The following is a 27,495-nucleotide window of genomic DNA, read 5'->3' as shown; positions in this document are numbered from 1 at the left end:
TAATTTTCTGAGGTTATGTAAAATACATTTTTCTTAGATTTTAACCAAAATGTTATGGAAATGTCAATTTTTTATTAGAAATCAAAAGGTTTAAGCCTTGAAACATTATTTTACTGGAATTTAAGTTGCTTCTATGCATGATTTCAGTAAACAGAAACATATTTAAGTGGTTTGAAATTTTGACCCTAAAAATAAAAAGTTACACCCTTTACTGTGAAAATGACCTTATACCAACTGTGAATTATATTTTTGTACTTTTTGCTCTTTTGCTAGCTTTGTATGAGAACCCAAATTTAGAATTAAATATTTCCTCAAAGCTCAAAGAGAGAGAGAGAGAGAGAGAGAGGGAAAAAAATCTGTAATAATTCCTGTTGAGAGATTCTTTGAAACACATCTATTTTCTATAGTGTGTTCAGGCATGAAAATTTACAGCCAAAACATTGGAACCAGACTTTTGTGATGTCAAAATTTCTGCAATTTTATTTATTTTCAGCCCATTTTTAGGTGTTTTTTTTCAATTTTTACTCTCTTTTCCAGCTCTATTTAATCAATTTCCAGACTTCTTCATGAAAGCGTATTCTCCTGCCTGTGTATTAAAGGGCTCAAAGAATGAATATTTTTATGGGGCTACATGTACAATGTATTTTATCAGTTTTCTTTGGAAAATCACCCTACCCATTTTTTTTAGAGTTGCACATTTTACTGGGCTATTTGAAAATATGGGGGGGGGGGAATTACCTAAAGCCATGATTTCTCCGTGTTACAAAATGTAAAATCTGTGTTACAAATTGGACGATTTCTGTGATTTTCCGTTTTCCACTATAAAGTGCTGAAAGGTTAAAACAAACATGCTTTAAAGGCGTATTTTGGCTTACATTTTACTGTAGTATAGCCAGATTCTTGCATCGTAGGCCTAGAATTAATGCTAATGATCATTTAATGGTTGATGACTGCTTAATAATCATTTTTCTTTGTTTTATTTTGCAAATCAACACAAAAGTTAGACATTTACACAGTTTTTCACTATTTTGTGGCATTTTCAAATTTCCGTGAGCAAACCCTGAATTCTGTGAATTTGTCTGTTTTTCCGTACGGTATCACAGAGAAATCATGGCTTTAGAATTACGCCTATATTCTTTAAACCTTGTGTATTATGAACTTTATTTATCAAAATTACAAATTGTGACGTGGTATATCAAAAAGAGACACTTTTAAGCAGGTTAACAATTTTGAGTGTTATACACCGTTTTCCCCAATGAAATCGGACATTCCTAAGCTAAGATATTGAGTTTGTAAGTTATGGTATTATAAAATTGTAAATTGAGATATCGGTCTTTAAAAATGTTATTGACAATGATGAGAGTAGTCCTGAATGACCTTGAAAAATGTCTGAAAAAATACAAGATGCCAATTATATTCCAGTCTGAAACTATCAGACAGAATTTTAAAAATTATTAACATCACAAATTTGCAACAAACCCAAATTGTGAAAAAAATCACCCCCATACAGATTGTTTGCTATTTCTCCTTTACAATCCTGCCCAAAAGTGTCTCCTTTCGATATATACCACGTCACAATTGTTTGTTGGCTCTAATATGTTCTGCAAGTGATGAGAGCCTTTGACTGAGCAGTGAGACAGAATTTTAAACATTATTAACATCAAAAATTTGCAACAAATTTGTGAAAAAATCACCCCCAGACAGATTTTTTGCTATTTCTCATTTAAGATCCTGCCCAAAAGTGTCTCCTTTCGATATATACCACATCACAATTTGTTGGCTCTAATATGTTCTGCAACTAATGAGAGCCTTTGACTTTCAATCTAAGTGACTGAACAGTGTAGTGTTCACAGAGGGTATAAAAACATCGTTGAACTTCATGTCAGTCCCCTTTCACATCCAATGGCTATACAAAAACAATTTAAGGATGCATGTAATTTGCCTATAATGATGGTGAATCTACATATAGTATACATGTAGCAACAGCTGTCATGAACAATAGTAATTTATAAACATAATTTAACAGCTGAATTAGTGATGATGATTGAATTAAATATGATGAATATAAAGATGAGAATATGGAGGATGAGGATATATATGATGAGGGTATGAAGATGAGGATGATTATAGGCTATGATGATGAGGACGAGGGGATGAAGATGAGAGTATGAAGATGAGTATGTGGGGATGAAAATGAGAGTATGACTATGAAGATGATCTGAGGATGAGGGGATGAAGATGAGAGTATGAAGATGATAATGAGGGGATGAAGATGAGAGTATGAAGATGATAATGAGGGGATGAAGATGAGAGTATGGAAGATGATAATGAGGGGATGAAGATGAGAGTATGAGGATGAGGGGATGAAAATGAGAGTATGAAGATGATCTGAGGACGAGGGGATGAAGATGAGAGTATGAAGATGAGGATGAAAGGATGATTATGAGGCTATGATGATGAGGATGAGGGGATGAAGATGAGAGTATGAAGATGAGGATGAAGGAATGAAGATGAGAGTATGAAGATGATAATGAGGGGATGAAGATGAGAGTATGAAGATGATAATGATGGGATGAAGATGAGAGTATGAAGATGATAATGAGGGGATGAAGATGAGAGTATGAGGATGAGGGGATGAAAATGAGAGTGTGAGGATGAAGATGAGGATGATATGAGAGTATGACGATGAGGAAGATGGGATGAAGATGGGATAAGCGTCTAGGGTGTACGCTCTTGAAGCAGCGAAGTCCATGAATTGTTGTTTAATGGTTTATGGAATGATGTGGGGCCGTAGTGGTCAGCTACAACGTGTCAACCTGTAAAGTGTGCTGAGGCTTGTGGATCAAGGTCTAGACGTTGTGCCTGTGCGTAGCGCACTATAAATCACTGCGCTTTTCTGTGAAGATGAGGACCAAGAAGATGGGGATATTTAATATGATGATGGTATGATGCTGATGATGAGGATATGATGATAATGATGATGAGGGTATGAAAATGAGGGTGAGGGAATGATGCTATGCTGATGAAAATGGCCACTCTAGGGTGGTAAGGGTCAATATAAGTTGCTGGTTGAAAAAGTGACTATACGATTAACATCTGCCTCCTGTCTCGGTCAGTGTGAACATCAAGTGAAGCATTGATCAAACTCTATACCATACAGTGTATTGTAAATTGTGTAATTTGAGAAAAACTGATTCACCAGTGCCTCCACGACATATGCAGCAGTAGCAAGAGCTGTTAGAAGCAATGCTGAAAGGGTTTTGGATGTCACTGGTCAGTCAATAGAGCGGCCTGTCTGTTTGCTAATAAAAACTACAATACATGTTGTTATTGTTTTGGCACACGTAAGGTGTTATTCCAGTTGAAATGCATACACCTCTAAAGAAGATATAACCTTAATCTCCCACACAAGGGTACAGATTTTTAAAATGGAGTCACCCATTTAGGTCACTTCCTCGATCCCTAGCATGCTCCGATCAAACATTAAGCTTGCTCGCTTTGCTAGCACCGTTTCAGGGTGTTTTTTTCAACAGCTACTTTATACTGGTAGTAGACAGAGGAGGCTTAAAGGCATTCCTATTATGCACTATGATTGGGAAATTTGATCAATATAACCTAATTTTAAAGGCAAAGTCCCCATTGCCACACACACAAAATGGTAATTTTAAAACTGCAGCCAACGAGCTAATAGTTGAGACTTAGGACTGATATTTTATTTTCTTACAGGAAACATTCATATTGTCCCACTGCATTAATTTTATTCCTAAGTCTCGATGTTTTGAATGTTAAATAATAGGATGAAAACACCAGATATTTGCACACAATCCCAATGCAAAGCATGGTCAACTATACCACATGTACAAAAGCCAGACATACAAGGTCAGAAACCCCATTGGGTTGTGGGAATGTCCTTAAACATCCTCTGGGTAGTAGACTAGTAGTATGTCTAATACTTTTTAACCACCTGAACACTACCTGCAAATCTAACATTGCCTCTGATTGGTCAGTTACATGATATTTTCACTTTAATCACCAATCAGAATGGAGCTTTGCAAATAATTCACCCCAATTTTTTTGAGTGGTGAAATTATTCTAACAATGTTGCTGATTGGGCCACTTAATAATGAAAACTTCTTTTTGGCCAATCGGCAGGTAGTTCTCATGGAGTTAAATGCCTACTCATGTTGATTTAATTATCTTGTCTGTTTACCTGTCAAAACATGTTCATCTTCGAAAAACTATTTAAAGATTCGTCCATTAGAAAGTTAATTAGCTCCCTCAGCTGTAGTACAAATTAATTAGAATAAATGATGTTACAAACTTACATTATCCACATGTGACTTTATACATGATTTAATCAGAAGCTTCATCAATAATTAGTAAGACCCTACACTTGGAAAACGGCTTGTCACCATGGTTACAACTGATTATTCCAACTTTAATATTCCTTGTTTGCTTGTGGTATGATTTTGACATACATCTACTGAATACATGAATTGACAGGTTCGTCACATATAGTGAAATATCGTGATTTTTGGTCAATTTTTTCAATTTTTGGTATAGATTTTAAATGTCGTTCTCTTCAATTACGCCAAGTCCAAAGGCTGAAAATTAAGTAATTATTTGAATTAAATTAACATATGGTAAGAATTGGTGGAAAAAGTAGAAAAAGTATAAACAGGAAAAAGTGTATCACTGTAATAGTGGAATATCATATAAGATACACCCATTACATGTATTTGATACACTTTTTCCTGTTTACAGCATTTTTCCGTTTAATTCACATGATACGTATAAATTCTTTGGAATTGTTTTTTTATAAAAGCTACAATTTCAAGAATATGCTTTGGAGACTTTACAGTTTTCATTGAGTGAATTCCAAGTACTGTATTCGTTCCAATAAGCACCCATGCCCCAATAAGCGCCCACCCAGGGTATTTTCAATTTGCTAAAGGGTACCATTATTATTAATGTTGAAGTGACAGATAGATGTCGATACAGTGAAATAGCTGCAGGACTACAAGTCCTGTGTAAACTTGCAATACATTTTCTGCATCAGAAAAGCTATCAGAACGTCTCAGGACCCTTTTATAACATACGTAAATTTGTCTCTAAAAATGCCCCTTACGAAAAAATTAGATAAACGAGGCAAAAAATAAGCGCCCACCCTAAATGACTTGGAATGAACACGGTAAGTGCAAAAACACAACACCACAACCCTATTACAAATCAGCATTTTGTCATATTTATATCAGCAATTCATATTTCTCCGAAATGTACTTTGTTTACAGTTTTGTTAATACTATACTTCGCTAAGTGATGAACCTGAAGAAATTTGAAGTCAAAGTTGATTTGCAGATTTATTGTCAACTGACTGTTTCCAGAAATTGGGACAATAACAAACCTCAGCATTTTTTCATATCATATCAGCAACTCGTAATTTTCCGCAAGGCATTAGTCCGAGGGGTGTCTTTAGGGTGTCCAAAATGGTTGATACCTTATTCTACAAAATCGGGGTGTCCACTCACTCCACTGGCACTTTCTATTCACTCCATGTTATAAAAATCAGAATTTTAGGGTGTCTAAATTGAAAACAGGACGTCCAAATGACACCTCGGCGCAAATCACATATTTTGGATCCAGAATCGATTAAAGATATAGAAACATGTACAAACCCAATGCATTTTAGATTTTTAATAGATTATACAGTGAATACAAGTTACATATATCTGCCTCTTTTGGATACAATGTAATTTTTTGGTGATTTTTTTTCCAAATTTATTTTAATCAATAATGAATGATTGCAACATTTGGCATTAAAATTTGGGACTCTTCAAATCGGCAAAAAAAATTAAAATCGCAAAAAAAAATTGTTTTTGTTTGTTTTGGATTTTGCGTTTTTTTGGAAAATCAAGGTGCATATTTTGGCCTCAAAATCAAGTATTCCCAGCAGCCTTAAGTTATATGTCATCAATCCTTGTATTTATTTCTATTTTATTCATAACATTGGTTATAGGAAACTCCCACATTGTCCAAATTTCTTGATATTCATGGAGCAATTTTTTCTTTGAACGTTTTCAAGAGAATCCATAAAAATTAGATTTAGAATTTCCTCGAATTTCGTCCTGAGCTGTTTATTTTATTGACTCGGCAGTGGCAAGGAGTAGCTTTTACTTATTGTAATAGCCCTGCAGTGAAATGTAAATGTTATACTACAGCAATAACTGATTTAGGGCCAGCAAAGGAAGCAAGAGAGAGGTCAGAAAACTAGGAGAATTAAATGACAAACAGCACACCAGCTTCTGATAATGAAAAGGATACATTTCAAGTGTATATTGTGTTTTGTGTGCGCAATAAGGGACTATGTCAATTTAAAAGAAAGAAAACAATAATTGTAAGTTACGTTCGAAAACAGGATGATCACTTGGTTTTCTTTCTTTTTTTCTTTCTTTTTTTCTCTCTTTCTTTTCCTTCTTTCGCTTGTTTGTTCGTCGTTTATTAGTTCCTTTGTTCTTTCTTAAATCTTTTTTAATCTTTGTCTCTCATTTGTTCTTTCGTTCTTACTTTCTTCAAACAATAAGATGGGTCTTTTAAGCTCGAACGTTACGAAGGTTTGCACACTCAGCGCTTAGCGCGCATTTTTAACACATTACACACAGAACGCAAACAACAATGCATTTTGAATTGAAGTTTGTTGGCGCCATAGAATAATACAGACTATTTTGCAACAGTCAAAGTCCCAGTGCATTGTATGCTGTGAATTCTAAGCATTGTGTGTCTTTGCGTTTACGCAAAAGACCGTAAAAATATGTGGTACATGTGTGTAGCAGTTTTGTCTGTCGCATTTCATGGAACGATCGACCCTCATCATTGGGTGATGCTGAGACTTTGACTGTTTAGAGTTTGTATCTCTTTAGTCCATGGTTGGCACATAGCGAAATTGTGCAAACTATTTGCCCTCCTTAAGCGACACACAAACATGTCACAGAGTCGGTACTTCGTCTTTGGCACTTCTACTTCATAGCTTTTTCTAATTCTTCCTTTTATTGTTTGTCTTTTCCTAAACACGTAGTTGTTTATCAGAGGTTGTTTATTTACTTTTTGGTGCATATTCTTTGTAACACTTTCCAAATATAAATTTGTATCATCAACCAAGTAAAGATGTTTGACAACCCGCCTCCAGTAAATGTAAATAATGCACAACACGTGTAGCATCCTGCACTCACAGACACAGTTTCGGTTTTGAAATTCAAAACTTTGATTTTAATTCAACATGGATTTCCTGTTTTGCCAGGGGAATAATTTATTATCTATTTTTGGACGTCTTAGTTGCAAGTCTAATTAAACTGCTCAGAATATTTGCAAAGATCTATTCTGATTGGTGATTAAAGGGAAGATATCATATAATTGACCAATCAGAGGCAATGTTATATCGGCAGGTAGTGCTCACGGGGTTAAACTACTCAGAATATGACATGGAATAAAATTAAACTACTCAGGTTAACAAGTTAACTCTCCACAGTACATGTAGTGTTGGCTGCAGATTGCAGACGACAAGTTTCAATTTTTTTTTTCAAAATTCAAAAATTCAAAAATTTCAGAATTTTTAAATTTTCATGACCATATTTAGATTAAGCATGGAAAATGCATTTGAATGAGAAATCAGGCATGTAAATCTTAAGGAAATTTCCTGATTTCAGGAAATTTTGCTTCAATCGTCCCTGTACAAAGTATAGGGAAATACACATTTTCAGAAAATTTTAAAGCAGTTTCAGGAAATTATGTCAGTACTTGTTTTCATCCCTGAGTGTAAACAAACCTAATATTGGTTCAGTGGTTCTGGAGATAGCTCTTGATAGTGTTACAGTTTAAATTTTAGGGTGATTTTCTTTTTGTTCAACTTTGGATTCAGGGACTTACTCGGGCGATATCAAATGTCCAATCCCGTTACACAAAATAAAATACACACAGATGGAAGACTTGAAGATATATACGCTGTTATTATGCTCCGGCTTTAATATATGATGATTCGTAGAAACAATGAAGATGGATGCAATATAAATATATTTAATGAATAATGATGATTGAATTGATGTTGACAAGTTGGATGCCTGGATGGAAGATTTGATGTTGATCAGTTGCAGGCTAGGATGGAAGATTTGATGTTTATCAGTTGGTGGCTAAGATCAGGGTTGCCAAAACTTTTAGCCCAAGTCGCGGGTATTAGCCTTGAAATGTCGCCCAAATAGCCAAAAAATCGCCCAAAATTTTTAAGTCGATTTAGGGGGGTTCTACACCCCCCTTTTATTTTGTTATTTTTGGAAAATGCTGAAATAAATTCTAAAAAACAGCAAAAACTCAAAAAAATTAAAAAATTAAAAATTAAAAAAGTGGAAGAAAAGGTCGATTTGAAGGGGGGGGTTGGGTTACATCCCGCTTTATTTTGGAATTTTTGGGAAAAGCTGAAATAAAAACTAACAAAAATGAAAAAAAAGTTTAAAAAAAAATTAAAAGACGGCTCAGGAGGTTCTACACCCCTTTCTTTCTATTTTTTTTAAATGCTGAAATAAATTATAACAAACTAACAAACACTGATTTTTTGTTATAGGCTTAGGCCTACTGTAAGAAAAATTTATTTGTGAATTTTTGTGGAAATATTGAAATAAATTATAAACTAATAAAACTGAAAAAAAAAATGTTTAAACTGCAAGAAAACACACGTGACATTTTGGGGAAATGCTGAAATAATGAAAAACTAACAAACATTTTCAAAAATTTAAGAAAAAATAAACTGCAAGGAAAATAAAATGTTGACTTTTGACGGGGTTCTGCACTACCTTTTTAATTTTTGGGAAATGCTGAAACAATTATAAACAAACGAACAAAAATTATTTTACAAAAATGCCAGGAAAACAAACACATTTATTTATATAGACATGCCATTCATTACAATAGGCCTACACAAATTTGCCTTCAGCTGAGTGATAACAACATGTGCATGTATATTTATAATCAACCCCAAAATGGCCAGGTCCGTGGATAATGACTCAAATATGCGGTAGGTGTTTGCACATTTTATTTCAAAAGAACCGCCAACGGAAAAAAACTTATGTTGAAGAAGAAGAAACTTGCCACCCCGCTGACACTAAGATGATTTAGATCTAAGAAGCTACTTAAGTCGTCTTAAACCACTTGTGAGTATTTAGATGGGAATATTTTAAGGATAATCCTCCAGCTCAAGTGGTCTTGAGCAACAACATGTGATGTGATTAACCAGCCCCCCTCCCTGTGCGTGCCATTGGCATCATGGGAAGCACACTTACCACAAAGTGTTTTGTAACTTTTGTTTATTGAACTAGTTGTTTGGTGCTTTTGTTGAATGACCATTGAAAGAATTGGCAATCATGGTCAAAAATAAGTTTTGAAGTCGGCATTGTCACAAATCGCCCAACATTTAATATATTTCAAGGGTGAGATTTTCAAAGTAGCCCAAATGTCGCGAAATCGCGGGAGCACTTTCTTTGTCGCGGGACGGAAGTCGGAAATCGCCCAATTGGGCGACCAAATCGCGGGTTTGGCAACCCTGGCTAAGATGGAAGTGAAGTAAATTATCTAAGACAAGTTCATATGGGAAAAACACTTGAAAACCAACTTAAGTACCATCTCTACAACAGCCTAAATAATATCCCTAACTAAGCATTTACTTAATGACAAATCTTAACAATACATAACCTGATAAAGAGATAAAACTTTCTCATGAATTATTCATAAGCACATCACCTACCATCTCAAGCCAAAAGATAAGTGGCCATAAATTCCATCACACTTAACTAATTGGGATGACAATACAACACTCATATAAAAGGAATCACTTGCTAAAGTGCTCTTAAAACTTCTATGAATGGAAGACAATAAACAATGAAGACATAAATATTTGAAGTACTCATAAACTTGAAAATCAAAGGATGCCTACATTTTCATAATCAATGGGGTAAATGACCTTTTCAAATGAAAGATAAACCATGATCTATTAAAAACAATTTTAAATACAATAATGATTACGATGGAGAATAATTTAACTTGATGATGATCCTGATCGATTAATTACACAACAGATAGAAATATAATTTGATATGAAACCAAAAACCTACATTAATTAAGAATGACACAATAAAAATAAACAAAATAATAAACATGGTAAATAATGATATTACCTTAAGTACTAACATTTCAAACCCTACCCTTATTATTAAAACCAACCATTCTGATGCCGGTTACATTCACCCCTGCTGCAGAGAAAATGACGTCCGCGGCATTTTACATGAAATTTGGAAAATGATAATTTGAATGTTGCAAATTTCAACAAAAACATAATAATCAAATACATGTACATACTTAAGTGATGTAACCATGGTAACTATCTCTTTCCAACTTAAAGTGCATTTATGACCTGTTAATTTGGTATGAAATCCAAAAGGTACATTTTGCTGTAAATACCAAACAATGCAAAAGAATCAATAACCACACTTCAACTTTTATGACTTTCATGACCACATCCAAATCTGACTTAGAAATCAAAAGAAACTTTTCATGATAAACCAATTAACACTTCGGAAGAAATAAAACTTCACAATGTTTTGAATGCAATGCCTCATTTTAAATTAAGCATGATATTAAAACAAGATTGATTTGGAAGAAAATAAAGGCCTACATCAATGACATGTAGAATACATTTTTGAGATTCTACTTTTAATTTAGTCATGTGAAAATGACACAGATCAAAAATAAATAAGTGAATAACTTTGCATGTATACGATGGAAAACAAACAAATTATAAGATGACATAATAATTATGAACTTAATGAACTTAAGTTAAGATGGAGGATACATAATTAACTAATCATTGATATTCCTGATAATGAAATCAAGAACAAAACAGAACACATTGATTGTGGTTCTACACATAACTCTTTCATGTAGATGACATATCAATAAAATCAATATCATGATGATGAATGAGACATGATATCATAAAATAATAAAAACATTTGATGAGTAGCTATTAAAAATGTGATGACATGTTGCGCAAATTAAGATCATCTTTTTCTGTGATCCTCATGCCAAAAACATAATTAATAAAATATAGGCTTAATTTATAAAACCTACACTACTCAAACAAAATAGTGAACCAAATAGGTCCTTAAATATAACCTTATACATGTAATAACTTTTAAAAACAATCCTAGCAAACCATAATCTTTATGATATGATTATTGAACAAAATAATAGAACACAATGTTAAGGTTCATAACTTAGGTTAGGTCATATCAAATGACATGTTTAAAGAAAAATAAATTACGAGAAAAATTGGTTGGCAAATTACTCAAGATGGTATCATGATGGAAATGAAAAATGCTTTTTTTAATAACTGATGCCAAACAAAAATATTCAGATGATTTGATGATAATTTTGGATTGACAATTGCATGCAAATTGGATCACTTTTGGTAATGATCTAAAATATGCCAAAACACAAAATACCACAACAATAGGTTTAATTTGAAAACCTGTTCAAATCAATTAATAAAACATCAGTTTGCATAATGAAAATCAATAAACATGTAAAACAACAGGAGATTATCAAAAACTCTGTTTTTAAGAGAAATTGGATTTGAGCAATTATGATGCTCAACTTAACTCCTTTGGCCTACATAAAACATTGAGTGAAATAAAATAGTGAAGTAAACAATGGCTTCAAACTCAAAGCAATAATATGATTAATAAAATGCCATGACATACTCAGATTTTTATGAGCAAAATAATAGAATCGCAAAAGAGGACCGTAACTCTTAATTTGAAAGAGGAACTAAGTTTGAATAAGTGCACGTCTTCAAACCTACTCTTTGCAAAACGTATATAAACATGATAAATACCTCTAAAATAATGATTTAAGAATTTAAGTTGTACACAAAGACAACAAACTTAATCATGATCATAAAATGAAGCATTTAACAAAAAACATTATTTGACAAACATAATATGAAGTTACTCAGAGGTGACAGCTACTTTCAACTCTGCTGCGAGGAAATGGCGTCCTCGACATTTATGTACGTGTATAATTATGACACTTTAAAATATGATGAAAATATTGTTTGATGTGGATTTTAGCAACATTCAGTTCAGAGTCACTACATGAATCAGATTTAGATGGTTCAGATGATGGATCTTCATGAGGTAATTCTTCAGAAATAGTATCAACTTCATGTATGGAAGCACTATCATCAGATGGTGGCAAGTCATCATGAACAGGTGATGGATCTTCATGAGGTAATTCTTCAGAAATAATGTCAACCAAAGGAGCAATATCATCAGCAGCTGGTGGCAAGTTATCATCAACAGGTATAGAGTGTTCAGAAATAACATCACTACCACACGGAATGTCGTCAGAATTGTATTCAAACATATCATCATCACTATCATTATCAGCATGCTCAGGTTCAAAGTCAGATTCACTACATGTATGTTCACATTCAGGCTCAATTGCATGACTTTCATCAGTTGGATCAGTTTGAGTATGAGAAGCAACACATGCAGGTTGATACTGTACATTATGGATGAAGCAGGGTCTGTCCATTGCAAAGCTACTTCCAAGAACACAGGCGCCTCCAGGGCGGTGACATGAATGGCTTCAGGAGTGCGTCCGGGAATAAGCACAATGTCAAATACAACCGCTTCACCGTCGCCTACACTCGCTTGAACTTTTGCTGGATTGTTCATGGTGATACCTCGCCAATGCACAAAAACATCTTCTCTGGTGTCATCGCGAGTGATGAATCCATATCCATTCTTGACGTTGAACCACTTAACATGTCCTGATATCTGATGGGCAAGATATGTTGGTCCTGTAGGCCTATATGATGGAGTTAAACGCTGTCTAATGTGATGGAGATGACGAAGATGATTAACTTCAGCTTCAAGGGCTTCTAGTCGTGAAATAATATTAGATATCATGATGATTCCGAGGGTCGTGGGTGCCCTGATCCAATTTGTTGAAGATAGTTATCGCCAAGCTTAGCCCCACGTTGAAGACGCCAATGTAACGGGAGAGATTTTAGGGTGATTTTCTTTTTGTTCAACTTTGGATTCAGGGACTTACTCGGGCGATATCAAATGTCCAATCCCGTTACACAAAATAAAATACACACAGATGGAAGACTTGAAGATATATACGCTGTTATTATGCTCGGCCTTAATAGATGATGATTCGTAGAAACAATGAAGATGGATGCAATATAAATATATTTAATGAATAATGATGATTGAATTGATGTTGACAAGTTGGATGCCTGGATGGAAGATTTGATGTTGATCAGTTGCAGGCTAGGATGGAAGATTTGATGTTTATCAGTTGGTGGCTAAGATGGAAGTGAAGTAAATTATCTAAGACAAGTTCATATGGGAAAAACACTTGAAAACCAACTTAAGTACCATCTCTACAACAGCCTAAATAATATCCCTAACTAAGCATTTACTTAATGACAAATCTTAACAATACATAACCTGATAAAGAGATAAAACTTTCTCATGAATTATTCATAAGCACATCACCTACCATCTCAAGCCAAAAGATAAGTGGCCATAAATTCCATCACACTTAACTAATTGGGATGACAATACAACACTCATATAAAAGGAATCACTTGCTAAAGTGCTCTTAAAACTTCTATGAATGGAAGACAATAAACAATGAAGACATAAATATTTGAAGTACTCATAAACTTGAAAATCAAAGGATGCCTACATTTTCATAATCAATGGGGTAAATGACCTTTTCAAATGAAAGATAAACCATGATCTATTAAAAACAATTTTAAATACAATAATGATTACGATGGAGAATAATTTAACTTGATGATGATCCTGATCGATTAATTACACAACAGATAGAAATATAATTTGATATGAAACCAAAAACCTACATTAATTAAGAATGACACAATAAAAATAAACAAAATAATAAACATGGTAAATAATGATATTACCTTAAGTACTAACATTTCAAACCCTACCCTTATTATTAAAACCAACCATTCTGATGCCGGTTACAATAGTTTCAGAAAATATCTCAAAACTTAGACTTTTTATGTTGAAGCCTATGGCTGGCACTCAGATCATTAATACAGATTGCCTCTTCAATGTACATCCGGTTTGTGTTAAAGGGACATTATGGCCAAATTGTGACATTTCCATAAAAATAGATTTGTATTTATTTTCCACAAAATCTTAGTTTTTACTGTAATGTCCCTTTTTAAAGTTTGATGCATGTCACTTGGATTTTGTCACAAATACAGCTCACCTAAAGGCATGATTGTTGTATGGAAATTAATGCAGTTCATTTTAAATGTACATTACAATTAAGGGGTACTACACCCCTGGCCAATTTTGTGCCTATTTTTGCATTTTTCTCAAAAATTATAGCACATTGGTGACAAGTAAGATATGTATATTATGGGGGCAATGACTACAACTACTGTACTGAAAATTCAGCAACTCTAAGCAAGTAGTAATTGATTTATTGATCAAATATTGGTTTTCCCTCATTTTTGACTGTAACTCCACAACTGTTGTCTGTGCTGAAATAAAATTCCCAGTGCAGTATTTGTAGTCCTTGCCCCTATAATATACATATCTTACTTTTCCCCAATACGCTATAATTTTTGAGAAAAATGCAAAAATAAGCACAAAATTTGGCAGGGGTGTAGTACCCCCTTAATCACATAAAATCATAACTTTGATAAAACTTGACAAGGGGTGTCATCCTCAGCAAATGTTACAATACACTTTAACTTTTATAATATGTAACATGTACAATGTATGTTCTCTACAAAACAAAATGTGTACAAAAATTCAAACCAAAATCTCTGAGTTCCCCTTTAAGAAAATGTAAAGGCAACACCCGTGTTTGTTGCCTTATACTTGACGTAATGTTTTAATACCTTGTTTGCATGCCCAAAGTCGCAAACATGTGGACAGACGTCATATTGTTATTATTGTGAACTTAGAATCCCACTGACTGTTAACACCAAGTATGAATTGATTAAATTAATGCTAATCCTCTCAGACGAAATTTAGAATAAAGTTAAATTCAATGCGTGGATCGTGGGTTTCTCTACTAGAAGTCAATTTGTTAGCTGTTCAATAGAAGTAGTATATCTCCGGGTTCTAACTTCCAAGGAATAACCTGTACTAACATCGGTTTTTTTTTAAAAAAAAATGAAAAAAAAAAATAAAATTTTACTTTCTTAAAAATACAATAAAAATGCAATTTCACTTAAAAAACTTAATGGCAGTCACGACGGTCTGTCTGGTTCTCAGTGTCATATTGGTTCACTTTTAATGTCACAAAGTCTGTATGGGTGGTGAAAAGAGAATGGGTAGTGTCATGTTGGTTAACTTTTAATGTCATACAGTCTTCATGGGTGCATGGAGAAAGACAATGAGTCCTGCTAATCAGACTACCGCAGTCTGTCTGGTTCTCAGTGTCATATTGGTTCACTTTTAATGTCATACAGTCTGCATGGGTGGGGAGAAGAGAATGGGTCCTGCCAGTCCAAAAACCTGTGACTGTATGGTTCCCAGTGTCATATTGGTTCACTTATAAAATCAAATGGTATGCATGGGTGGAAAAAGGAGAATGGGTCCTGTCGGTCAGACACCCTGTCTAGTTCAGTGTGTCATATGTATGTACGTTCACTTTCACTCTTTGGTCTGATACACATACAGAGAAGAAAATAACGGATCCTTAAAATGGACTGAATGTTACAAGTGCTTTGATTTGAAAGTATTCATGAAGGAAATGTATAAAAAACAATATTTATTTTATGTTCTTTTTCAGACGTTGGCTCACTATTTCCTTTTGATGCTGCAGACCCAATTGCAATTCTTCCAGTCAGCTTCAGAACTTTTCACTCCCCTGGGCAGGTACCAGGATATTGAGGATATACTCCTTGGTGAAGAGTGTGAGCCTAGTCTAAAGGAAGCATGCAGTTCTTGGTTATCAGCCTCACAGGTAGGTACACAAGTCTTCCAGTCAGCTTCAGAAGTCTTCCTTCCCCTGGGCAGGTACCAGGATATTGAGGATATACTCCTTGGTGAAGAGTGTGAGCCTTGTCTAAAGGAGGCATGCAGTTCTTGGTTATCAGCCTCACAGGTAGGTACACAAGTCTTACAGTCAGCTTCAGAAGTCTTCCTTCCCCTGGGCAGGTACCAGGATATTGAGGATATACTCCTTGGTGAAGAGTGTGAGCCTTGTCTAAAGGAGGCATGCAGTTCTTGGTTATCAGCCTCACAGGTAGGTACTCAAGTATTCCAGTCAGCTTCAGAAGTCTTCCTTCCCCTGGGCAGGTACCAGGATATTGAGGATATACTACTTGGTGAAGAGTGTGAGCCTAGTCTAAAGGAAGCATGGAGTTCTTTTTTATCAGTCGGACATTGAGGATATCTTCAAAAATTCAGAAAATTTTCAAATTATGTTTGCATTTTTTCTTTCAGATTTGAGATTTTAAAGCTTTCTGTGGGTTTTTTTAAAGTCATTTAGCGTCTTCCAGAAAAAATCCCAAACGGCTGACAAATATTTGGCAAGTTTCTCCGCCTGTAGAATAGATTTCTTTTTTTGTCGCCTTGTGGCTCATATATATGTATTAGTTTAACACGCAAAGGAGTGTTTTTTATTTGTTTTTGTAATATAACACATCTCCTCATAACAACTTCAGCAATAACAAGTAAGGAGTAGCATAATATTGCAATTTTATTGCAATAAAACCTCAGCATCAGAATTCCAAAGCAGTAGTATCACTAGTTAGTATGGCTGTGATATTCAGGTGTTCTTAAGGTTTGACGATGTCCGTATGTGCGATGCTATGTGATAATCATGGATGAAGACACTAGGATCACAAATCATACTCATCTTACTCTTTAACCCTCCCCAAGCAGGTGTCAACTGCAGACGACAAGTTTTTAAAAAAATTTAAAAATTCAAAAATTTCAGAATTGTACATTTTCATGACCACATTTGGAATCGGCATGAAAAATGCATTAAAATGAGTACAAACAAGCTTGGTTCAGTGGTTCTTGAGATAGCACTTGATATTTTGAGAAAATATCTCAAAACTTTGTACATTTAAAATAGAATGACCTTTGAAAATTTGGATACAAAAAATCATATCCTGCAACTTGAGGTCAAATCTTGAACTTGGGTTTTTAAATAAGGGTTATTGAACTCTGCCATTGGATGTGAGGCCATTTTGGTTCATAGTGAGAGATGTGAAACTAATGGGCTATTCCATCTGAAATCTATACACCCCCATATGCAAGACTTGACCTTAGTCTTTCACACAGGGAGGATGTATTTTAAATTGAGTTATCTGAATGGGTGATTCCATTTGAAAACTACACCCCCTGTGTGAAAGATCAAGGTGAAGTCTTCCATAGGGGGTGTATGAATTTCAACTGGAACAGCCCAATTTCATTTACATCCCACCTTAGTTTAGCAATTTTATGCACCACACATGATAGGTCATTGATTTTTGGCATGATTTTATTTTATTTTTGTTTTATTTATTTGCCCTAGGCTACGAGTTCATTACGAAGAGGAGATGGTGTTTCTAGTAGTGACCTGGAAATGCTGCGGGGGTCTGGTGGTAGTGGTGTGCCCACGCAGACGGAGCAAACATTGGCAGAAATAAGGCAGAAGGTGGATGCTTTATCATTGGTAAGTCACATCAAATAGCACTAGTTAACATATCGATTTATCGATTCATTGATTTTTATTATGTTTCCTGGTTGTCCGTCATTCCCTCCGTCCGTCCTCCAAGGTGATGTTAATTGGTGGAGGGGTGAAAATTGACAGTCTTCAAATTCCATTAGGTTTTTGTCGCAAAATTTGCTAATTTGGTGTAAATCAAAACTTGTGAGCATGATTTCTCGGCAAAAGGCAAATGATAGCGAAACCGGGTAGAATGAGGCATATGGACCTCTTCCTCACCTGTGACATTTACGAAAGGTAAGGTGGGGGCATATTGTAACTAATGCATTTTCGTCGAGAACTATGCAAGCTGAGAACCGCAAAATTCTAGTATGCATTGATTGATCGATCGATTGGTTGATCAATCGATTAATGATTGGTAGTGGTCCAAGGATGCATTTTGAGAATGATAATTAAAATTCACTAGATGGGAAAATTTGTCCTATTAAAATTCTAGTTTCTTTTTGTTTGATTGGAACAACACTACAGTAAAAGCAACAACAAAACTCCATACCAAAATTCATACTGAATAAATCAAAATCTGAACTGGTTGTTGTTACGTCCTAGAAATCGTTCTTGCGTACCAGGAACATGCTAGTTCATGTAAAAGCCTGAATGAGTTTGTAATTAAAGAGAATAAAGTTGACTATCATTTCAAGATTTCCTAAGTCTCATCTAAATATAGCTAGAAAGATCCATTACACATATTGCAGTTGGGTCGAGGAGCAGCCGGACATTTAAGAAGACATGCTAACCTAGCTGCCAATGCTGCACTGTTGCATCGCTGTGCATTAGCACCAGTGTTGCTAGAACCCCTCGGTGAATGTCAATTTGCCGTGAATTGGTTTGCAAATCCATGACAAATAAATCTCAAGTACATGTAGCCCAAGTTTTGAGGTACCCCAAAAGCTCCCGAGCTGTAGTCAAACAATTAAAAGAATGTATTTCACAGTGAGGCTATTTACATACGTACAAATTTGATACAGAAAAAAAAATACTTGGAGGCTTTTGAAATAAACTAATCAAGACTGTCTTTCTCCCAAATTGGGCTATTCCAGTTGAAATCCACATTACTCCTGTGGAAGATTTTGGAAATATGTATGTACATGGGGAGTATGTTTTTCAAATGTAATTGGTCAGAGTTATTCATTTTGAAACCCATACTCCCCCTGTATTGTGGCTTTACCTATGTCTTCCACAACTGGAGTAAGTATTTCAAATGGAAGTTACCCAATTGTGTATTCTATTCAAAATTCATACTCCCTCTGTGGCAGACTTTAGCTAAATCTTCTACAGGGGGAGTGTGGAATTTAAATGGAAAAGCGCAATTAAAACATAGTATTGGTTACTCAGAAAACACAAAACGTTTTTCAGAAAATATTTGAAATGGCGGATTATGTAAAAGGTATATAACGGGTATAAAATGTTTTCAAGTGGCAGTCCTGCACCTCTGGTAAGAGGTTAAAATAGAAACAAGTAAACAATAGGCAAAAACAAAGGAAAATTATTGTATACTTTAAAAGATAACTAAATTAACATTGTTCAAAGAAGTGAGCCTTCCGATTTGGGCTACTAATCCACGGTACTGGCAACTCTGATTAAGACGAAGAAAAACGTGATGTGTGTGTTACATATTAGCAAATTAGCAAGGGAGAGATATACAGTATAAATATAGATGCCCCGTAGGAGACACTGTAATTACTTATTCATTAAGTGTCTATTAAAAGAAAGAGGATTGAAAAATGAAAGGAGACGAGGAGAGAAAGACGAGAAAAGTGGAAAATAGAGAGGGAGAGAGAAAGAGAGGACATAAGTTGTCTATTTAAAGAAAGAGGGTTGAAAGTAATGAATCTAGAAGAGGATAGAAAGATGAGAAAAGTGGAAGAGAGAGAGAGAGAGAGACAAATCGATGAGGAATGCATAAAACAAGGCTAAGGAGACTTAGAAGAGAGACAGACAATAAGCAGTCTGAAAAGAGGTTGTAGAAAAACTAAATTTGTGCATTTCTCGAACAGGGTTGTAGCTACACTGGCTGGGGTTTGGGCCGGCCGGCACTGACGCTGGCCAACCGGCACAAAACACATGATTTGTTCATATCATAAAAAGGCAAAAACAAAAAACAACATTTTGGGGGAGGGTGATTGCCCCGTAGCTTATTCCCTGATCTCTCACATTCACTAGGTTGTGCTCCAAGCCTGCGCTCTAATTCATGAATTGGACAGTAAAATTAGCCGGCACTCAACTTGGCTAGCTTCAACCTTTTTCTCCAATATCAAATTCAAAGCACAGCATCCATGAACCAAGTATAATAATTTTGTGCTTAAATCTAGAATATTGTTATATATATATCCAAATTGTATATGTATGTCTTCCTGAAAAATAAAAACAAAATCCCCCAAAAAACCTTAACTTATTATGACATAGATACCTTTGGCAGTACTGGCACAGGAACCATGTCCGGTAAAATAACAGACCAAATGGGCTATTCTAGTTGAAATCTGTATACCCTATGGAAGACAAGACCTTAATCTCCCACACAGGGAGTGCGACTTTCAAATGGGGATACCGGTACCTGATTGAGTGATTCCATGTCCGGTAAAATGATAGGCCAAAATTGGGCTATTCCAGTTATAATCTATACCCTATGGAAGACATGACCTTAATCTGCCTCACAGGGGAGTGTGACTTTCAAATGGGGATACCGGTACCTGAATGGGTGATTCCATTTGAAATCTACACCCACTGTGTGTAAGATTATTAGGTCATGTCTTCCATTGGGGTATATGGATTTCAACTGGAATCTCCCAGTCTAAGTACTTTCCTCACCCAATCCTATAAAATCTCACACCCTGGGTGCCACCCCTAAGTTGAGGCAGGAGCAGGTAACACAATGGACACCCCATCCAAACCAACCATGTGGGGTTAGAGATAAAGTGGACTTCTCAGTCCTCAAATCAAGGATTCCCAAACTCCTCTCTATTGATGAAAATTTGATCGATTGAGTCCGGTCGGGCTATGAAGTTTTAAAATATTGGGCAAGACATAGTCTAGTCCATTATTTCAAAACTCATAGCGAGACCCATAAATATTGGGCGTAAAGCATCCAATTTTATCATTATTACGTTATGGATCCAATATTTTCACACACTTGGATTCATCAAAACATAATAATGAAAAACCTGGATTTCCAAATATCCAAACTCCTCTATGGGGGGTGTATGTACCTTCTGGAATAGCCCAAAGTATTGTTGCTTATACACATCAGCAAATAATGTGAAAATAAAGTTGTGGAAAATTCTAGTTTGCACTGATAAGAAACAGATCATGATATGACACAAATTCATTACCATGTCTATACAACCTCTTTGCAATTATGCGATGATTGATGATATCACAAAGCTTAATAACGATAATGTGTGGGTGTCTACATTTTAAAGCCTACACAGTGTACCATCACCCCTGCCTTTTTGAAGACCTATGGTTTAACCCTAGCAACACAGCATACTACAATATGGGCACCTCCCCTTCGGCAGGGTGGGTGTGGGCAAGATATAGGGCACTCCAATCAAACAACCCTGATTGAGTTAGGGTTATACAATGTAGAGCACCACATGTCCAAAAAGTAACCCCTTGGATTTTTTTACCAAGAACACCACAAAATGTATAGTATTTGTGGACAATTTAACATAGCACTGCAAGATAAAGCCACAGGTAAAAACAAAGGGAAGGGGATTTAAAAAAAGGTAGACTTTATTTGGCATGACAAAGAGGTTCTTAAGGGTAGACGAGGTATTGTTAGTCGAAGCAGCCAAAAAAAAAATCAATTTTCATTATCAAAATCAATATATTATTGAAAGATAACACTTTGATGTTTTGCAAAAGTTATTCTACAAATTATATACTTTGAAAACTTGCTTGATTTATTGTTATGAATGAGTTATGTATGTTTTACAAAAGTGTTGTTGTTTCAGCCGTCTTTACAACATAACTCAAGAACCGCAGGACCTACAAAAGTATATATTTGAATAATCTTCTACACACTCGCTATGAAATGATCAATGCAATTTTTGTCAAAGCTCACTACCATTCGCAAGATGCTGTGAACTACCAAGTCACAACAGTTTAAAATAGTTGCTAATCTTAAATAAAATCTTCTTTAAAAAATTGTGGCCACATTTTGACCCAAAGACTCTAATTTCATGACATATTTACTCTCATAAGACATTCAATGCTAAGACTTTTGTTGGGTGATCCTTTAGCAGAGGGAACAAACGCCCACCTTCCCCTTATGGCAATGCATGCCATTGTAATTGACTCATTGGTCCTTGAGATGTAAAACATATTGTTTTTGCAGTGTGGCTTAGTACAGATGGCAAACATCAGGTCTCTGCAGTTCAACTTAGTACAAATGCCTCATCAAATGTAATGAAAATAATAACTGTATTCTATGATGTGTTGCAAATTTGCATCTGCAGTTTTAACTTAAGTTGGTGCCATGTCACTGGGGAAATGACATGAAATATATTGCCATTTGAACTGATTTATTAGCAGAATATTGCAGAATTCGGTTGCAAGGTACATTTTGTACTGCAGACTAAATGCGATTTATAACGATTTTAGGTAATATATCAGAATCTGATGCAATTTCCTGATATTTGCCACATTTTAGCACGATCTCATGTGATATATCCAACTTGAGTACTAGCCATGATATGCATGTAGTAGAATTTAGCACAATTTTATGCAATTGTAAGCTTTTTTTGTATACATATTGTGATTAAAGCGATTTGGATGCTTTTGCATATTTTCCCAAATTTTCACGCTGTGACATGTGGTCTGTTAGTTCACAATATTGCTTCGAAAGAGGAATGCAAAATGCAACAGATTCATAAAAAGAACTAGAGCGAGTTGGCGCAGCGGTTGTTCCCTCACCTTGCACCACTGAGGTCCCGGGTTCAAGCCCCGGCCATGCCCAAGGATTGTATGTGCACTTGGTTTGTCCCGATTTCATGCTCACTCTCACAGATTTTCTCTGGGATCTCTGGTTTCCGCCTGCTTTAAAAAAAATGGTGATTAGTTGTTTGGTTATCAAAAAACTTCCTTCATCACCCAATGGAATTTGGGGAGCTGCACAGATAATTGGTAGAAGTGCAGATAGGTTTGTGCCAGGTTCGGCTGCAACTGGCCTAGATGATGTGATCTGATTGTGATGATTCACCATGAGAGCAAAATTACAGTGCTTTGAATCCTCAAAGATCTGGAAAAAAGGCAGTATATAAATCCAAAATTTATTTATTTATTATTTATTATCACAATTGCGCACTTTAGATTCGAAAGGTGCATCACAACAGGTCAATTTTGGAGAGGAAATTGCTCTGTGATACTGTGATACCAGCTCATTTAAGGTCTGGTAGTAATTATGTACAGATTAATGCCTAGCCTTAAGGCTGTAACACAATCCTATACACAGATATAGTAGCATCTCTTGCTGTCTTCGTTCACCTCGGAACTTGTGGGCCGACACAGGAAACATTTAATATAAGACGGGTTTGTGTGTACAGCTTTGACAGCTAATTCATTCGTTGATTGATTATTATAAACAATGAAAGAAAACAAGTACTTTGTAACCCTGGACATGTGAGGAGCAAGATGGGAGCTATAGAAATACAAGGCTTTATCTTGTTTAGAGATGTACATCCGTAGTACACTTTGTCCAGCTAATTGTAATAGGCAAGACTACATAATGAATGATAAGACTTAACTTACAACACAGATGACATTTTGTGATTTTTTCTCAATTTATGACATGATCTGGTCCATGGGGGCCAAAGGCGGCATATTTGAAATTGAGATAATGGCAAAATGGAGTAAAAACAATAAAATACATTTACACATCACAAAACCTCATAACTTCAGAACCAGGTATGCTAGAACTTTGGTGTTTTCAGTATATAGCCTAATGTTACTACATGTACAAGGTAATAATTATAGTAACTTAATTTTCAAAATTGCCTCTTTTGGCCCCCATGGAGCAGATCTTGTCACATTTAATACTTTGGCGGGAAGAGTCAAATACTAGTAGATCAAGATCCGGGATCAAGATAAATTTAACTCTCATGTAAGGTTTCATTGGTTTCATTATTATATCCATGATCTGTGAAACCTTGCAAAATTTGAGATGAAAACTAGCAAACATGGTAGTTAATTAATTGCTTCGATTCAACAGACTGTTTTTACATACTCTTGACTTGCAAGATTGGTTAATTCCTGTTGATAAAACTGCCTAAAATCTCCTTAACTCATTCAGGTGTGTTGGTTGAAGTCTTACTTAAAACTAAAACATCCAGAAATGAAAATGTTTTGTACATATTTGCTTCGCAGTGTTTCCTCAATTTATTCACAAGCCTTATTATTATAAATAAATTGTAGTCTTACTAGTATCTATAGAAAGTAGAAAGAAATGTAAAAATAACTTTGTTGTTTTCAGTAGATAATGAGTATTTGTGTGATGACTCTTTATGCATCACCCACGCATATGTGCAGTAACGTGATGATCTGGGGATGCATATAGATAGGAAACTGCACTCACAGGATGAACAGTGTTGCCAGAACTTGCAATGCCTTGGTGCAGCAAATCACTCTGCCAAGCTATGGCAAATGGCTGTTAAGAAGCCCAATTTGTTACTGGGCATCCAAAAAACACACACAAACCATCAATGTTGGGTGATTTTGCTGATTCTAATGACGACAAACCCAAAACAGAACTGAAACAGGAAGTAAAGAAGAGCAGTGTTACCAGATCCTCAATGTGCCACAAGTCATGTTCACACGGTCGGAAGTAAGGCATTCATAAGTGTTGGGAGTAGCTCTGGTCGGAGATGCTGATTGGAGTAGTGATCGTGTGAATGCTTGTTGGAGTAAGTTTTAATGGCCACTGTGACCCCTCTGAAAATTTAATCCTGCTAAATGCAGGAGCATCTGTCCAGGGGGGTTTGAGTGCTAAAGCCCCCCACACTTTGTTAAAAATCATGTAAAATCAGCCTTTTTGGGGGATTTTGGCCATTAAGCAGGGTTCGGTTTTTGCCGGCAAAAACCTGTTTTTGCCGTTGCCGGTGGCAAAAACTGGCAAAAACCTGTTTTTGCCAGTTTTCGCCTGGTTTAAAGTGGCAAAAATGGCAACAAATGGCAAAAACTCACATAAAGTCACTCAAATATTACAAAATAACACAGAAAGCTCATAAACAGTAGCACATAAATTTTAATGAATCATTCAACATAATTTTTGTCTCATCAAGTCCTTAAAATGAAAAAGTTTTGAATCCGATATATGCCACATTTCGGTAAAATGCACTTGAGCAATGAAAACGCATGCCTTTAATTTCTTCATATGTTACCTATAATTACAAATTATGGCCTTGTTACACTCAGGAAATGATTCTTGTAACTTACTGATTTGTTTTGAGATGGAAAAAACTTAACTAACAATCACTTTTTTAGTTTTTGCCATTTTTGCCGGCAAAAACTGGCAAAAATTGTTTTTGCCAAGCGGTTAAAACCGTGATTTTCCACCTGCGGCAAAAACCTGCGAACCCTGCCATTAAGCCCTCCACATAACCCTGAAAGCCCCTCTTTTTTTTTTTTTTCAGACTTCAATTATAATTTGGTGTTACCTTAATGTAAGCATCCAATAAATTTTATATCTCTAACCCTATAACACTAATGCTTACTCTGAACCCTAACCTTAATTCAAACCCTGAACTCTAAACCTTAAATCTTACCGTCATCCTTTAATACATGACGGTAGAACCCCTCTTTTCCAGGAATCTTACAAAGGCGCACTCGGATAACCCAATGTGGGTTATTTTACCCCAAAGGCAGCAAGTAAATCACATACATGTACTTGATCAGAAGAACACTTTAAAAAATATATACTTCCAGTACTTCAATACCATCAGTGGCGGCGCCAGGAAATTTTTTTTCGGGTGGCATTGAGGGGCAAAGTGAATTTCAGGGGGCGAAATCAACAAATTTTATGCAAAATTGCCATAAAAAGTGGAAATTTTGTAATTTGGGTTATTACTGGGGGGGCAACAGGGGCAAGAGTTCTTACTGGGGCATTTGCCCCTCATGTCCCCGTGGCGCCGCCACTGAATACCCTAAAGATTCACCTAATGATGCACTTAGGCTTCTTTGCCGTTGGATTAATTTCATGTGCAAATAGAGAGCTCCCTCCTCTTAATCCAAACAAGAATTAAGGTTCTGTATCCTTATTTGCATGCTGGTGGGAGCCCATAGCGCCATTATCATGTGATTCTTTGCGGTAGTGCATGATCAGTGAAGTTTTCCCCAAAATACATTGTATTTTGCATCTATAATGAAGAGAGATTTAAAAGAATTTTTCTCACAAGCAAGGAAATATTCATGGCTCATCTGAGCAACACTTCTTCAGCACTGATGGTGGCTTGCAGTACTGTATGACATATTTATACCGCTAATCGGGTTGTATGATCCGGACGATGAACCCAAGACATTTGCCCTAATTAACTTTTTGTGGGCTGTTATTATTGAGTGGCGCCCTTGATCATTTGTTGAGGTCTGGTTCGCATTCAGCCCCTCATTATAGCACCTTTGAGATGAAAATACTTAAAAAATTAGTCCATTTTGGTGAATTAATAGGCACTGGCACTAAGTGAAAATAAGAACCATTGTGTGCTAAGGTTTGCAATGGATTAATAACAATATGATGTACACTAAATGTTTCATTACACCATTGGTGCCTGATGGTTTAAAAATGGAGAAATTGTGATGGATGTGGTGCCTTTATCATTAAAGAAGATGATAACGCTTAAAATTTGCTCCTTTTAATCCATCAAGTCTGTCAAATTATCAGCGCTATCACAAAACTTGAGTTGGGCAAAAGAAAAAAATAATATAACCCAGATGTTAACTTATAAAACCATAGAAAACAAATGGCGTTATCACAGACTAACTGAGATGAACTATAATCAGTCAAAGTCCCGGCATCACCCGATAATGAGGGCCAATCGTTCCATGAAATGGGACAGACGAAACTGCCTTGCACATACCACATATTTTTACGGTCTCTCCACAATGTATACGCGAAGGCACGCAACGCTCGCGTGATTGTTGGACACATGTAATCAAAATGTTGGAATTTGTTTTAAGTTTCACATGCAAAAAAGTTTTTTTGTTATCGTCATTAAAAAGGGGGTCATTGCGTGTAAGCTTGTGAAAAAGGGGGTTATTGTGTGTAGAGTTTGCCTCAAAAAGGGGGGGGGTCTATTGACAGGCACATGACATGTACTAATAGATTGTGAGTGGTCTATGGGGGCCAAATGTGACACATTTAAAATTCAGAAAAAGTCAAAATATTTAGTAAAAACCAATAAAATACATAAGAAAATAGACATCACAAAACTTCAGAACTTTAGAACCAAGTATGCTAGACCTTTGGTGTTTTCAATATGTGATGGCCTGATGTTTGTATTTATAGTCTTTTAAGGTAATTATTATAGTAACATAATTGTCAAAAATGCCTTCTTTGGCCCCCGTGGAGGAGATCGTGTCACATATACAGTATGTTTATTCCAAGGTATTACTACATGAGTTTTCACTGTATTGTGATACCAAAATAACATTCTCCATATAGTGTCGGTATGATACCAACAGTAG

The 27,495-nt window shown here is 35.6% G+C and overlaps 1 protein-coding gene across 1 annotated transcript in view; it reads left to right on the top strand.

Moving 5' to 3' along the window:
* The window catches only part of LOC140172616 (uncharacterized), a 79,975-nt gene that overhangs the window by 25,386 nt on the left and 27,094 nt on the right, over positions 1 to 27,495 (top strand). Inside the window, exons 3-4 of the mRNA XM_072195752.1 lie at positions 15,895 to 16,068; positions 17,629 to 17,769. Of these exons, the coding sequence (XP_072051853.1) occupies positions 15,895 to 16,068; positions 17,629 to 17,769 (315 nt within the window). The remainder of the gene's footprint in view (positions 1 to 15,894; positions 16,069 to 17,628; positions 17,770 to 27,495) is intronic.

The sequence above is a fragment of the Amphiura filiformis genome, chromosome 16, assembly GCF_039555335.1.
Source record: "Amphiura filiformis chromosome 16, Afil_fr2py, whole genome shotgun sequence".
Lineage (NCBI taxonomy): Eukaryota > Metazoa > Echinodermata > Ophiuroidea > Amphilepidida > Amphiuridae > Amphiura > Amphiura filiformis.
This window is presented reverse-complemented; position numbering and strand designations above follow the sequence as displayed.